General features: G+C 45.2%; 1 protein-coding gene across 1 annotated transcript in view; it reads right to left on the bottom strand.

Annotated features, from left to right (window-relative positions):
- Positions 1–11,143: 11,143 nt before the first annotated feature.
- The window catches only part of SPATA7 (spermatogenesis associated 7), a 70,374-nt gene continuing 69,179 nt past the window's right edge, over positions 11,144–12,338 (bottom strand). The window contains exons 11-12 of the mRNA XM_061998550.1: positions 11,859–11,916; positions 11,144–11,599 (exon numbers count right to left, since the gene is read on the bottom strand). Coding sequence (XP_061854534.1) covers positions 11,144–11,599; positions 11,859–11,916 — 514 coding nt within the window. The remainder of the gene's footprint in view (positions 11,600–11,858; positions 11,917–12,338) is intronic.

The following is a 12,338-nucleotide window of genomic DNA, read 5'->3' as shown; positions in this document are numbered from 1 at the left end:
AAAAAACAGTTGCTAAATGGCCTTTGGTTCTGTTCTTTTCAGCGGTGAAGAATAACCTCCAGCGCATTTGTTCTTTAGAGGTCTATTCTTCAGCTCTGATTAGGGCATGAAGACAGAAATCAAATGCAAAGCATCTAATGAATAGGGTTTACTTGAGCTCTGGCCTGTAGTGAGCCAGAGAGTGAGACCGTAGGTACCATCACGTGGGGTTGTGTCAGGTGCGTGCCGATCAAAGCTACCAAATGCTGATGAACAGACTTTCAGGAGGTGCCTAACTTTATAAAGGGAATTTAAATGCAGTTTTTATATTTGAAAATATTTAGGTAAAATTAGGAGACTTGTAAAGTACTTTAAAGATTTTGCAAATGCCGTTAATTTTTAGAATGGTAAGAAACTTGGTGGGGAAAAACCAGCTAAGATCTTCCAGTCTGTCCCCGTGCTAATCCTGGATAATTCTGACAGACAAGGTCTATATGCTTTTTACAAAGATACTTTCTTAAATTGCTTTGAAATACCCAGTGTGTATCTGTCCTCTTTATGGCTCGTCTGGGGGAACTTGGATGGAAATTTTAGAGGCTTGACCTGGCAAATCAGTAAGTAGGTACACTCCTGCACACTGCTGAAATCTCTTCAGCAGTTAAAGCAAATGAGTGGTTCGAGTCCTTTCAGCAGTTCTGTAGGACTCAGTCCTTAATGTCAGAGGAATGCAGGATCTGCCTCCGTTTTCTTGCGTTTTCAGTTGAGCCAGTGTGCAAGGATTCGTTTAAACAGTAGCAAACATGAAGTATTATTTTCTAGTGCTAAGCTAGTGGTTAACATGTCTATTTTTGCTGTCTTGCCACCAATACTGTAAAAATGTATAATCAAACCAGCTTTAATTCTTGTAAAACTGAAATTGGTTTGTAAAGCAATGTACAAATTGTGTTTCATAGATGGAAAAGCTTGTATTACTGAATGTAATATATGTGAAATGAATATATTATAGTCTATTTTTGCCATGGAAATAAATATTTGAAGCAACTATAAGTTTTTATTGTTGGATTATTAAAAGTCAGCTAACTTAGTTTTCACGTGGAGTCCCAGGGACTTTACCTTCTGTACAGAAGGATGTTCTCTCTTCTCAAGTGCTGCAAGTACTGTCCTGCATCTCAGTACGAATATAAAACTCGCACTAATACTTACAGCTGTTGTCACTGTGGCAGGGAAGCCTTGTGTCTGCTGCCCTATCGTTATTGTTTAAAATGTTTTGCATTTTCTAAAGCTATTTTTAGTATTGACTTCCCTGCAAATTTAGTGTTCCATTTCCCTGTGACCTTTAAGTGGAGGAGGGATAAAAAGGTTTTGAAAGTCGAAAAACCCTTTCCAAAAGCATGTGAGAGAGGATGCAGTTGACTGTATACTTACCGTTGGAGTTGCTAAGAATAACTGATGCTGATGGTCATCTTCATTTTGGAATTGACATTTAGTCAAAAAGGGAGGTGGTGCAGAAGACTTGCTGTGTGACACCTGGCATAGCACAAGACCTCATAATAAATGAATTGCACACTGGATACTGCAATTTCATACTGTACAATTGCATTTCCCTCGTCTTTGCTAAATGCCTGGTGTGCTGCCCACTTAACTGTATCTGGAATAACCAAGCTTTTAACTAAGAATGTCTTCTAGGTATGTTCAATTTGATGGCATTAATTAACTTAAGGTAAGACAGTAACATACTGCTGTCTATGTACTTGTCTGATCAGTTCCCAAATCTTGGGGAATGCCTTGTGCCATATTCAGTGTAGGCAAAGCTCTCTATTTGACATGGATTCAAAATCAGAGCAGGGAAATGTGATTTCTTGGGGAGTAAGCACATGGTAAAATCACACAGCAGTTCTGATCAGTCTTGTTTATACTGATTTTCCACCTCAGGTAAAGGCCTCTTCAGAAACCAAATTGCTCTAAAGTGTAGCTGTTATTTTCATGACATCCCCATTGGAGCCTTCTAGTGGCCAAAGCTACCTGATGGGCATTCTTGGATTTGGCAGAGTGGCCAGCAGCCTTTTTTGGGCAAGAGATCCAGAGCCTGGTACAAGAGAAAGTTAGGTGAGCTGATGAGAGAAGTTCCTAGTCTGGTGCCTTGACCAGAGGAACTGAAGTAGCTCATTCAGCTGTTAAGATTCTTTAAATTGGAATGGCTGTGGATAGATTAAGGTTATGTAAAACTCAGCAGTGGTAGGTACCTAGCTGGGCACCTAGCTGCAAGTTTTACATGTCATAGTTGCTCTATTCAGGATCTGATGGTTTCAGTGATTTGGGTTTTTTTTAACACCCATTCCTTTCCCCTGAGAGGTCAATGACAGCATATACACCTGTGTTCTCTCTCTCTCCTCACTTGTTTATGAGCATCACCTGGAAGGCTGGGCTCTGCATGAAGACACAAGCTGTTTCCTCCCGTTTACCTCCAGCAGCCTGAGGCAGTGGATGATCACAATTTGACTGATGGGAATGTCACTTCTGCAGGTACTGACAGGAGAATGGTTTTGCAGGTGAGTTGGAGCTGAGTGAAGACTGAGTGAGGCCTGGCTGATGGGTGAAGCTCCTCTGGCCTGAGCTGACCAAGCTCTTTGTGTCAGTGAGTGCCTCAGTGCCTCAGCCTGGCTCTTGGGCAAGTTGGACCTTCTGCCACCAGCGCTTGTGTTTGAGTGATGGCAGTTGTGTGGCTCAGGTGGAACAGACTGCTTGAGGAAATTGTGGTTCTGATACTTAAAAGCTAGTTCTGTTGTTACCACAATTGCTTTTAACCAGTCTCGTTAATTCAAAGACAACCCAGGCATGTGTAGATATGGGGTGTACCTGGGACTATTTTACCAGTAAACTTCTTTCTCTTCCTGAGGTGCCCAGGGTTGAAGACGTAATGTTTGGCTTTGTGACATTTGGGAGCGTTTCTGAAGCAAGGGCTTCAGGGCACACGCATGTCCTTGGGCCCCCATTTGCCGAATGGCACAACGTAGATGTGGGAGCTAAAAGGGGTAGAGCTTAGAAAAGTTTTGTCCCATTTCTGATCAATCACCACATTTCCCAAACTGAGCTGCATGCCAGTCTTTCAGATGGACACCTAAGTTTAAACCTAACATCTGTGATCCCCAACATACCAAAGCAGTATTATTTGCTGCCCTATATTATTCTACAAATTTAAAATATCTGTTGTAATAAACGAAACAACCTGGAAAGACTTGGAGGGCTTGTGGATGAGGGTCACGTTATTATTATAATTAGCCATTTCTAAAATGACAATCATGTGCCTTATGTAAATTTAGAAGGACATCAAATCTTTCCACGAACAGACCCTGAATTAAAGTACTCAGAGGCAAATGAAGAATTTTCAGTGGTGTTAAGTCCCTCTGAAGAAAGCCCCTGTCAAGCCTGGCTAATACTGATAATCACCGATTTGAAGGAACTGCATAGTCTGTGGGTGCATGTATGTATCTCATTTCCTCTGGCTGCATGCTGTGCTACTCGTGACTGACTGAAGCTGAAAATTACTTTCCATTGACAAAATCCTTAGCAAAAGGCTTGAAGAAATTAGAAGATAGTTTGGTTTTAGTTTGATACTGTGGAAAATACTGTTTTAGCAGTCTTATCAGAGTCTCTTGAGGTTCCTCCACCATAGCGGTATAGAAATAAGCTCATTTGTTCGACGTTGGCCATCTCTGAGCCTGTAGAAATAGCAGATGCTCACTCTGTATTTTAAAAATGTGAGTTGTCTTCTGAAGACCAGGAGCTGTAGGTCTCCATCACTTTAAATTCCATCAGTTGCCAGATGTTTACTTCTTTCCCTGAATTAGGAGAAACCATTTCATTGGGAACTGTTCATTTTCCCCGTTTAAGCCATCCTTTCACTGACACAGCAAGAGATGACATTTTTATTTTGCTATTTGTGGGGTCCTGAAAGCTCTCTTGCAGAAGTAGGCCTGCTATAATAATCAGTAAATCTGTCTAGATATTCTTTGAGGGCAACTTCTGGCTTGAAAAAGAGACGTATAGACAAGAATCAAGTCTATCAAAACTAGAGGTTCGATTCAGTTCCTGACAGCAGCTCCAGAGGGATTAAAGAGAAAATCCCGTGCAAGACAGTGGCTCAGCCTGTGCGAGACAGCTGTCCTGCTGATCCCACTTGTTATGGTGAAATATATCCCTGGGATGCTGGGCCCTAGGGCTTGTTCTCTCTGGGGTGCTGGTAGGGGATTCTTACTTCCTCTGTCCTGCTGTGGACGACTCTTCCAGCCTGACCTGCAAGAGATCCCTACCGCCTTCTGTAGCTGCACTGTGGCTCTTGCTAGAGTGCACGGGTTCATGTAGCAATGCCATGTCCAAAGGCAGATGCCTGTTTCCTGCTGCAGGAGAAGGGAAGCCCTGCATCATGTTAGTAGTCAAAGTGGCATTATGAGAGAGGAGGCAAGTGCAATTGTTAAACTAGAATGTTGATGGCAGATGAAGGATTTGTCTTCTTCCCGAGTTCCTCTTAGGTTTTAAAGGATGGAAGGAGTTGTTCCATAGACATGTCAATCAGAAGAGCAATGGGAATCCAAATGACAGGTATTAGATGGAGAAGCTTTGATGCACTACAAAAAACCCAGTCTCCTTAAAATAAGGAACATTGCTGAGCGTGTGCACTCCCTGCAGTTAGAGCAAAATCTATCCTTAGTGCCATGGTGTTAATTAGGAGGGCTACCAAGTCAAGTTTAGTGCTTTCAGTGTGTTTACACCATCAAGCTGGAACTGAAATGCTCCATTTGAGCCTCTTTTCAAGACGAAAGGTCAACCTTATCCCTGTGCACAGTGCTGGTGTTCAAACAATGACCAACAAGCAGAAGTAAGGCAAATTTACATTCTCTGTTGAAGGAAACTGGGAATGCTGCACTAATTTAGAGGCTGAGTTGGCTGCTGCCTGTGGAGCTGTGTGTGTGTGGGCCGGCCCGGCCGGAGGCTCCGCTGCCACACAGCCTTTGTGCATCTCCCGGGTACATTGGGCCATGGCCGTGCTCTTAAGCCCCCGCTGCTGCTCTGGGCAGGGGCATGGGCAACAGGCAGCTGCTTATGGGGATGCGCCCAAGGACTCTGTGGGAAGATCTGACTGCACCATGATGTGGACTTCACGGAGGCTCCAAGAAGTTCAAATAGTAAGGAACAGCCATGGAGAAAACATATGCTATGGAGGGCTACAGCGAGGGCCTTTGAAAGACCTATATTTAAGCTGAAAGCCTCTGGGTAAGGCTTAAGATTCTCAGGGTGGGAGGGGAGGACCCATCATGCAAGCTTGTTTCTGGGGGAACTGAGATGAGAGCTTGAGGTGCACTTCTTTCTCTTCAAATCCACCATTATCTGAGACGGTTGTGCCCAGTGTTTGGCAAGCCAGCCTCCAAACCTATGCTAATGGATCAATTCTGGGCTTGCTTGTGTCAAACATCGGGGGAAGAAACAGGGTGCCAAATGCCTCTGAGCTGAATTTCTTGTTGGAGAGGCTACACCTCTGAAGTCCTGCAAGGAATTCTCAGACTGACAGAAGAGTTGATGGCCTTTGACATGTTGCTTCACTTCTTATTTGGCATGTGTGCACACTTATGAGTGAGAGAAACAGATAGCTGGGGAGAGCTGGGGTCACCTCATAGTTCTCCTCTCCTGGAATGGGGCTGTGGCTGCTGTGAGATGCAGGGTATGCCGCAGCCCTCACGCAGATACTGTAAGGAGAGTCCTACGGGCTTGCTGAATTCTTGGGATAACTGCAGAGCTCTGCACCTCGTGCTACAGATCACGCTGCCTGTCCTCTACGAGAGTGGCACGGCATAGCTCTGTGGCCTGCCAGGCTGAGCCTGTGTTCGAGTTTCTCTCTCAGGTTTCATGTGCCTCCCTACTCCATTTATGCAGCCTTTACTTGCCCTTCTCAAGGTCTAATTTCATTCCTACACTGTGGTGGGGCTGGAAGGGTGGAGGAGAGGCTGTATGTGCCGCAGTCTGTGCTCTGTAGGGGCGAGGAGGGCACAGCAGCAGCCTGGACCCAGGCCCCAGCTCGGCGGTGCTGGGTGCCAGCCCTCACCTTTGTGGGCCAGGCTCACAGTTTAAGGGACAGGTGCAAATCTAACACATGTGTGTTGTTGGCTGGGTGTCAAGTACACCGCCTGCTCTTTGCTGTCCGCTGAACTCAGTATCGTGGGTGAGCTAAAAGGATGAGGAGGCCTGAAGAGAGACTCCAGCTGCTCTGGAGGCTTTCTGCAGAGAGCAGATAGTCCTGTGTGCAGTAGACAGAACATTCTTCCATTTGGTTCATGTCACTTTAACTTGCCTGGCACCCTGGAGCCCTCCTAGATTTTCTGTAAGGTGGCTGAGGTGGAGGCGAGCTACAGGTGCTCTGCAGCTCAACCGTTGATTTCTTATGCCAGTGCTAACAGCTGATTCTTCTTTCCCTTCCCAGCGCTGCTTTATGCCGGTGACATTCGCAGCTTCCGCTGGCCCGTGACCCGCGGCGGGCTGTGAAACCAGATCCCGTGAGAGGCCGTGCCCCGCGCTGCTGCCGCAGATGGATTCACCCCTCACCTGCCTGTGGGTCACCTTGCTGCTTGGAATAGAAACTGAAGATGGATGTATCTGAATGAAGCTGATTTCACTATTGATAAAGGAGGTAGGAAGACTGGACAGCTTGTGAGTATCTGGTTTGGTTGGACAGCAAGAAATTGTTGTTATTGATATCCCTGGTTGCTGCTCTGCTCTGTGACCTCTGTGTCAACACCAAGTGTTAGGTCCTGAGAGGGACAGGTGAAGTGCCTGGGAAGAGCCACAGAGAAAGGTTTGGTGACTCTGGAGAGCACACAGCTGCAGTGCCCTGCACTTCCTTATCAGAGGATGCTCCTGCCTCAGGGGGTCAGAAACTAAACTGCGATGCTGGAGTTTCCCGTAGCTCCCTGAAGCACATAGAGTTACAGTTTTGTAGTTTTTCCCCTTTTCATTAATATTTAGGTCTCAAATACTACTCTGCCCTGGTGAGACTTCATCTGGAGTCCTGTGTCCAGTTCTGGGCTCCTCAGCTCAAGAGGGACAGGGAACTTCTGGAGAGAGTCCAGCGCAGGGCCACCAAGATGATCAGGGGGCTGAAGCATCTTCCTTATGAGGAAAGGCTGTGGGAACTGGGGCTGTTTAGTCTGGAGAAAACTGAGGGGAGATCTCATCAATGCTTAAAAATATGGATGTCAAGAGGATGGGGTCAGTCTTTTTTTCTGTGGCACTAAGTGACAGGACAAGGGGTAACGGGCACAAGCAGGTTCCCCTTGAACATGCAGAGAAACTTCTTTCCTATAAGGTTGAGGGAGCCCTGGCACAGGTTGCCCAGGGAGGTTGTGGAGTCTCCTCTGGAGGGTTTCAAAGCTTGGGTGCACATGTTGTGTAACCCGATTGAGGTGAACTTGCATTAGCAGAGGGTTGGACTGGATACTCTCTAGAGGTCCCTTCCAACCCCCACCATTCTGTGATCATTTTTTAAAAAATGGAATAGATAACAACTTCCCTTTCCCCTTTTATTTCTTCAAACATTCCCTTTAACACTCATTTTCCATGGCTGTTTCTCCTCTCCCAGGCTGTGGCCTGGCACTGCTACCTTTCCTTGGTGCTCAGGCACAGAGGGAACAGTAACAGCACACTGAAGGGAGCTCCTGGGATGTCTTGCTGCTAGAAGCTGTGCTGTCACTGCATTCAAACAGCCGGCATTAGGTGCTACACATGAACCTCCTAGACCTATTTTTTATTTGTCCTGATGGTCCAGTACTCTTGTTCATACTCCTTGCACAGATCACTGCTCAGAAATAGTAGCCCCTTTTTTCCTTGCTGTCTGGTAGAGTCACTTGTACCTGAATTATGACACGTTACCAGATGAGCTGCATCGTTCTACAACTGCTATTGCATAGCTATAAATGATGTAAAGCTGTAGAGACGTGGAGAGACACAGAACCCCAGAGTCGTTCTGTAGCCCAAATGCAAAACGTGTAGAAGTCTTAGACATGGGGTCAATCAGGGTTAAAATGACAGCTTAGCTTTTGCTTGCAGGTTTTTATTTTCTGATCAACACCAAGACATCTCTTTTTTTTTTCATCACATTAATCTTTACTTCAAATGACAAAAAGCCCTGCTTTGGTTTGTAAACAAACAAAATCCTACCTTTGAAAACAAGAGCCTTGATGACAAAACCGTAGGCTTGAAAGACAGACACATTTGTTACAGAGCAAAGTAACAATAGAGGGATTTTGCCCATTTGAAATAAACACTGATGTTGTTTGCACGTGCTCATCACCCACAGAAACCTGGGCAGAAGTCTCATACTGCAGATCACAGCTGCCTACTGCTCCCAAATTAGTTATTTCTGAAGCATTCACATTTGTAATGGTGGTGTGACTACCTTGTTCTGCTATTGCTTGTGCAATAAGACCTGAGGGTATCACCAAGTAAAATGTGATGAGACCAAAAACCCAAACCAAAAACCTCACTGTTGATTAATCTGACCAGTGATGTGAGTCAGGCTTTGCAAATCTCATGTTTGAAGCGGCACCTTGGGAGAAAGTTTTATGCCCTGAGTAGCCTGAAATTGCTTTTGGAGCTGTAGATAAATGATTTGATTTGATATAGGTAACATTTACCTAGAATGTTATTTCCCCACAATCTGGTGATAGTGGCTGTGCAACAAGAACCCCATTCCTTGGCCAGGGCTGACTGCTGCAGCTGCTACCATGCTGCACTGCACCATCTTCTGGTTCTTTACCAGCAATGTCACACTGGTGGCTTAGGGAGACAGATGCTTCCTTTGTGAAAGGTCTGTTTTAATGAATTTATTTACCATTTCTATTCCATCTACCCAGGGAAAATGTCACTGATGGTCTGACAGCTCATCAACAGGAAACACAGTCAAGGAACTGTTTGTCTTTATTTTCGCGTTACTCGTACTACAGGAAATGTGTCATTATTTGCACCTTTCTGTGATTTCATGACCATTCTCACTGCTGAGGTGTTCAGGGGTTTTTATTTGTGGAATTCAAATGTGCATTTCATATTAATCTTTAATCAGAGTCACGTTGACCGCAAGCCAAAGTTTAACAAGTGATTTTTTTTCATGATGTGCAAATTATACAGTGTACTGACAGGTAGGGAAAAAAACCTAAATTCCATTATTGACCAAGAGTGGAGAACTCAGAATGCAGGGCCCCAAGAGTGGATGAAGTCCTGGCTGAGGAACAAAGAGGCTTTATACATGGATATGTCTAACCACGCTCTTCAGTTTTCTAACAACCTGTTTGTGTTAAAATTGTTTATACAATAGAGAGACTAGTTCCCTAGCTGCATCCTACTCCGTGGGAGGGGAGAGAGAGAGAGTTTCCCTGAGTGTAGATGAGCTTCAATTGCTGTGGTTGAGGAGGAACCCTCCCTGCACTGTACTGAGGCAGCCCTCTGTGTCTGGCCTCTATCTCCTTTCCAGTGAGCCAGAGCCCTCAAGTTGTGGGCCAGGCTCCCACAAGGCAGCTGAGCACAGCTCAGGAAAGGCCCCAGCGACATGGCCAAAACAAACCCTTGGCTCCTTGTCAACAACTGTAAATTACTGCTGTGGCCAAGGCAGCTAGGAAAGTGTCTTTTACTTTTTGGGGGAATGATCAGCACTGCAGTGCTGCCTGTGGCAGAAACGTTGGGTTTGTTGGATTGGCTTTCTTTAGAATCTTTCGGTGGCGTCCCAAGTGAAGCAGTGGGCTGTGTCTATGGGAGCTACCAATAGCTGTGAGCAGTCGTCTGGCTTATGGAATCAGTAGCCTGTGGCAGAGACTCATGGGCCACAGGGGAGGCAGGTGGATAGCAGTTGTTTGTATTAACTGTAACCACTTGGGTTTGTCCTTGGAAGAAGCAGATTGACCAGCCCTAAAAGGTGGCCGGAGACAGGCTTCATCTGGTTCCTAAGGCTTCTTAGTTCCTCACCTACACTATAGGACACAACCTTCTGGACATTCCCTCTGAACTTGTTGAGCTCATTCAGCAGTAGGTGAGTGCCAGGTAAGAGCTGTACTTGGATTAGATGATGCAATTGAGGCTGATTTTGTGCAATGCATGTGCCAACTTCAGCTTAAACTTCCATCATAAAACAGACCACACTTCCTGTACGAGATTCCTGCTGTGTCTTCTTCTAGGTAGGACTCCTTTTTCAAACCCAGACTTGATGCAGAATGTTATGCCAAAGTTGATGTTAATGCAAGAAATGGAACTGTGTATTTTAGTGTTGTGCAGTTTGAAAATTGTTGCAGTCTTTACTTTCCAGAAAGATCACCTCAGTCATGGACAATGAGGATTAAGCAGCACAGGAGCTGCTATACACAGGAGCTAGAGATACATGTCCTTTTTGGGGCAAGAAGCTGACAGGAGGTTAGGCAAAGACTGAGAAGAGCCAATACCACAAAATGGCTCTTTGTACCTGTTGGTACAAGGACCAAGACAAATGAGTTAATGATTGAGGGCTGAGGAAGGAACGATCATCTACCAACGCAAAAATAAATTCTTATGTTCAGAAAGTTGCCTGTCAACACTCATTCCTTATTTCACTTTAGGTAATGTAAGGAAAAGGTGTGCTTCTTGTGCTCTACACTTACTGTAAAAGGAAAACAAAGGTCTCTGTGCCTCAGTGGGATTTATCATCAAACAGCACTGTCTTCCAGGATGGGCATCAGTTCCCTCTCTCCACTGCAGGTATGGGTTACCACAGTTTGATGTGGGTAAGCTGAATTCCTGCAGGTGACAAAATCCTGGATCTTTACAGCAGGACCACACCTGCACTAGCAATGAATTTATTTGTTATAAATAAAACCCAGTCAATATCTGTAACTTACTATTGCAGGCTTCTAAAATATCCATCTAATTTTATACAATTATAAGCAAAATAGATCTTTTTATAACTAACACTCTACCCTTTAGAGTCTGCATGGAGAGTAATTAATGCCTAATTAAATTAATTAAATCTGCTGCAGAGACTTTAGCAGTATTTAAACAAACTGAAAATAAAACAAATAATTTACAGCTCTTTAACAAACGGCAGCTGTCCATAGCTCTACGGTTCTATCCCTGTTTAGCAGCTGGGTTTTGGCTGCTATTATGAATGGTCATGTGAGATCTGAAGGGCCTCTGCAAAGCTTTCCTGAAGATCATCAAGTTCCTTCTTGGCTTCCAAACCACTATCGCAAGTAATCGAGTTTAAAGTTGCCTCGCATGAGGGTGAAGTGTCTGGGTGATCTTCAGCTTTCACACAAGAATCAGACGCTGTCCCAGTATCCATCATTTCAGCAGCATATGAACAGTCATCCTTGCTCTCCATCTCTCCTGAGCTTTCCCTGCATACCAGTAAGTCACATGTGTTTGGTTGTGTTACTTCTGAGTCCATGATCTCAAACAACTCTTCATTTTTTGAAGCTTTTCTTTGGCCCTGCCTTTTACTGGTAAACTCGAGCTCTTCCATTGTTTCAAACCCGGGCAGGTCCAGGGGGTGGCTGTGCTCCGTGCTGCAGCCCAGCTCTGCTCTTAGCATGGCCAGCGAACGGCGCATTTTGCTCTGGGGGAAGGAGGAAAGGGCCGTCATGAGGAAAGGGAGGGAGGCTGCTTCCAATCAACTGACTACATACAGCAAGTGTTGGCTAATGCTCTTTTTATCTGACTGAGACTCCTGATCTAGTGTGATGCAGGAGTCTGTAAATGTCATTGACAGAGAGATGCTTTCCCCGAGCACTGCACCCGCAAACAGACCAGCGCATCTCTGCTGTACATCGCTGAAGGCACGAGGAGGACGAGGATGTTACAGGGGCAGCACCTACCTCATCCAAACCGTACTTGTTTTCTTGTATATGACACTCAAACAGTTGTTCCAGAACTCTAGGAAAGAACAATTAGATTATTTAACAGGAACAAAAACCACTTGTACTAACATCTACATAACTTAATTACCTTAGTTGTTTATTTTCCTTTCTTAGAATTTCTGCCCAGACAAAAAGGAGCTGGGGGTGTTAGTCAGCAGCTGCCTGAAAGTGATCCAGCAGTGTGCCCAGGTGGCCAAGAATGCCAGTGGCATCGTGGCATGTATTAGTGTGACCAGCAGGACCAAGGAGGTGATTGTCTCCCTGTACTCAGCACTACCTCAAATACTGTGTCCAGTTCTGGACCCCTCACTACATGAAGGACACTGAGGTTCTGGAGCTTGTCCAGAGATGGGCAACGAAGCCGGTGAAGAGTCTGGAGAACAAGTCTGATGAGGAACAACTGAGGGAGCTGGGGGTGTTCAGTCTGGAAAAGGCTGA

This window comes from Colius striatus, chromosome 6, assembly GCF_028858725.1.
Source record: "Colius striatus isolate bColStr4 chromosome 6, bColStr4.1.hap1, whole genome shotgun sequence".
Classification (NCBI taxonomy): Eukaryota; Metazoa; Chordata; class Aves; order Coliiformes; family Coliidae; genus Colius; species Colius striatus.
Note: the sequence above shows the minus strand (reverse complement) of the source record. Positions and strands in the feature narration are given on the sequence as shown.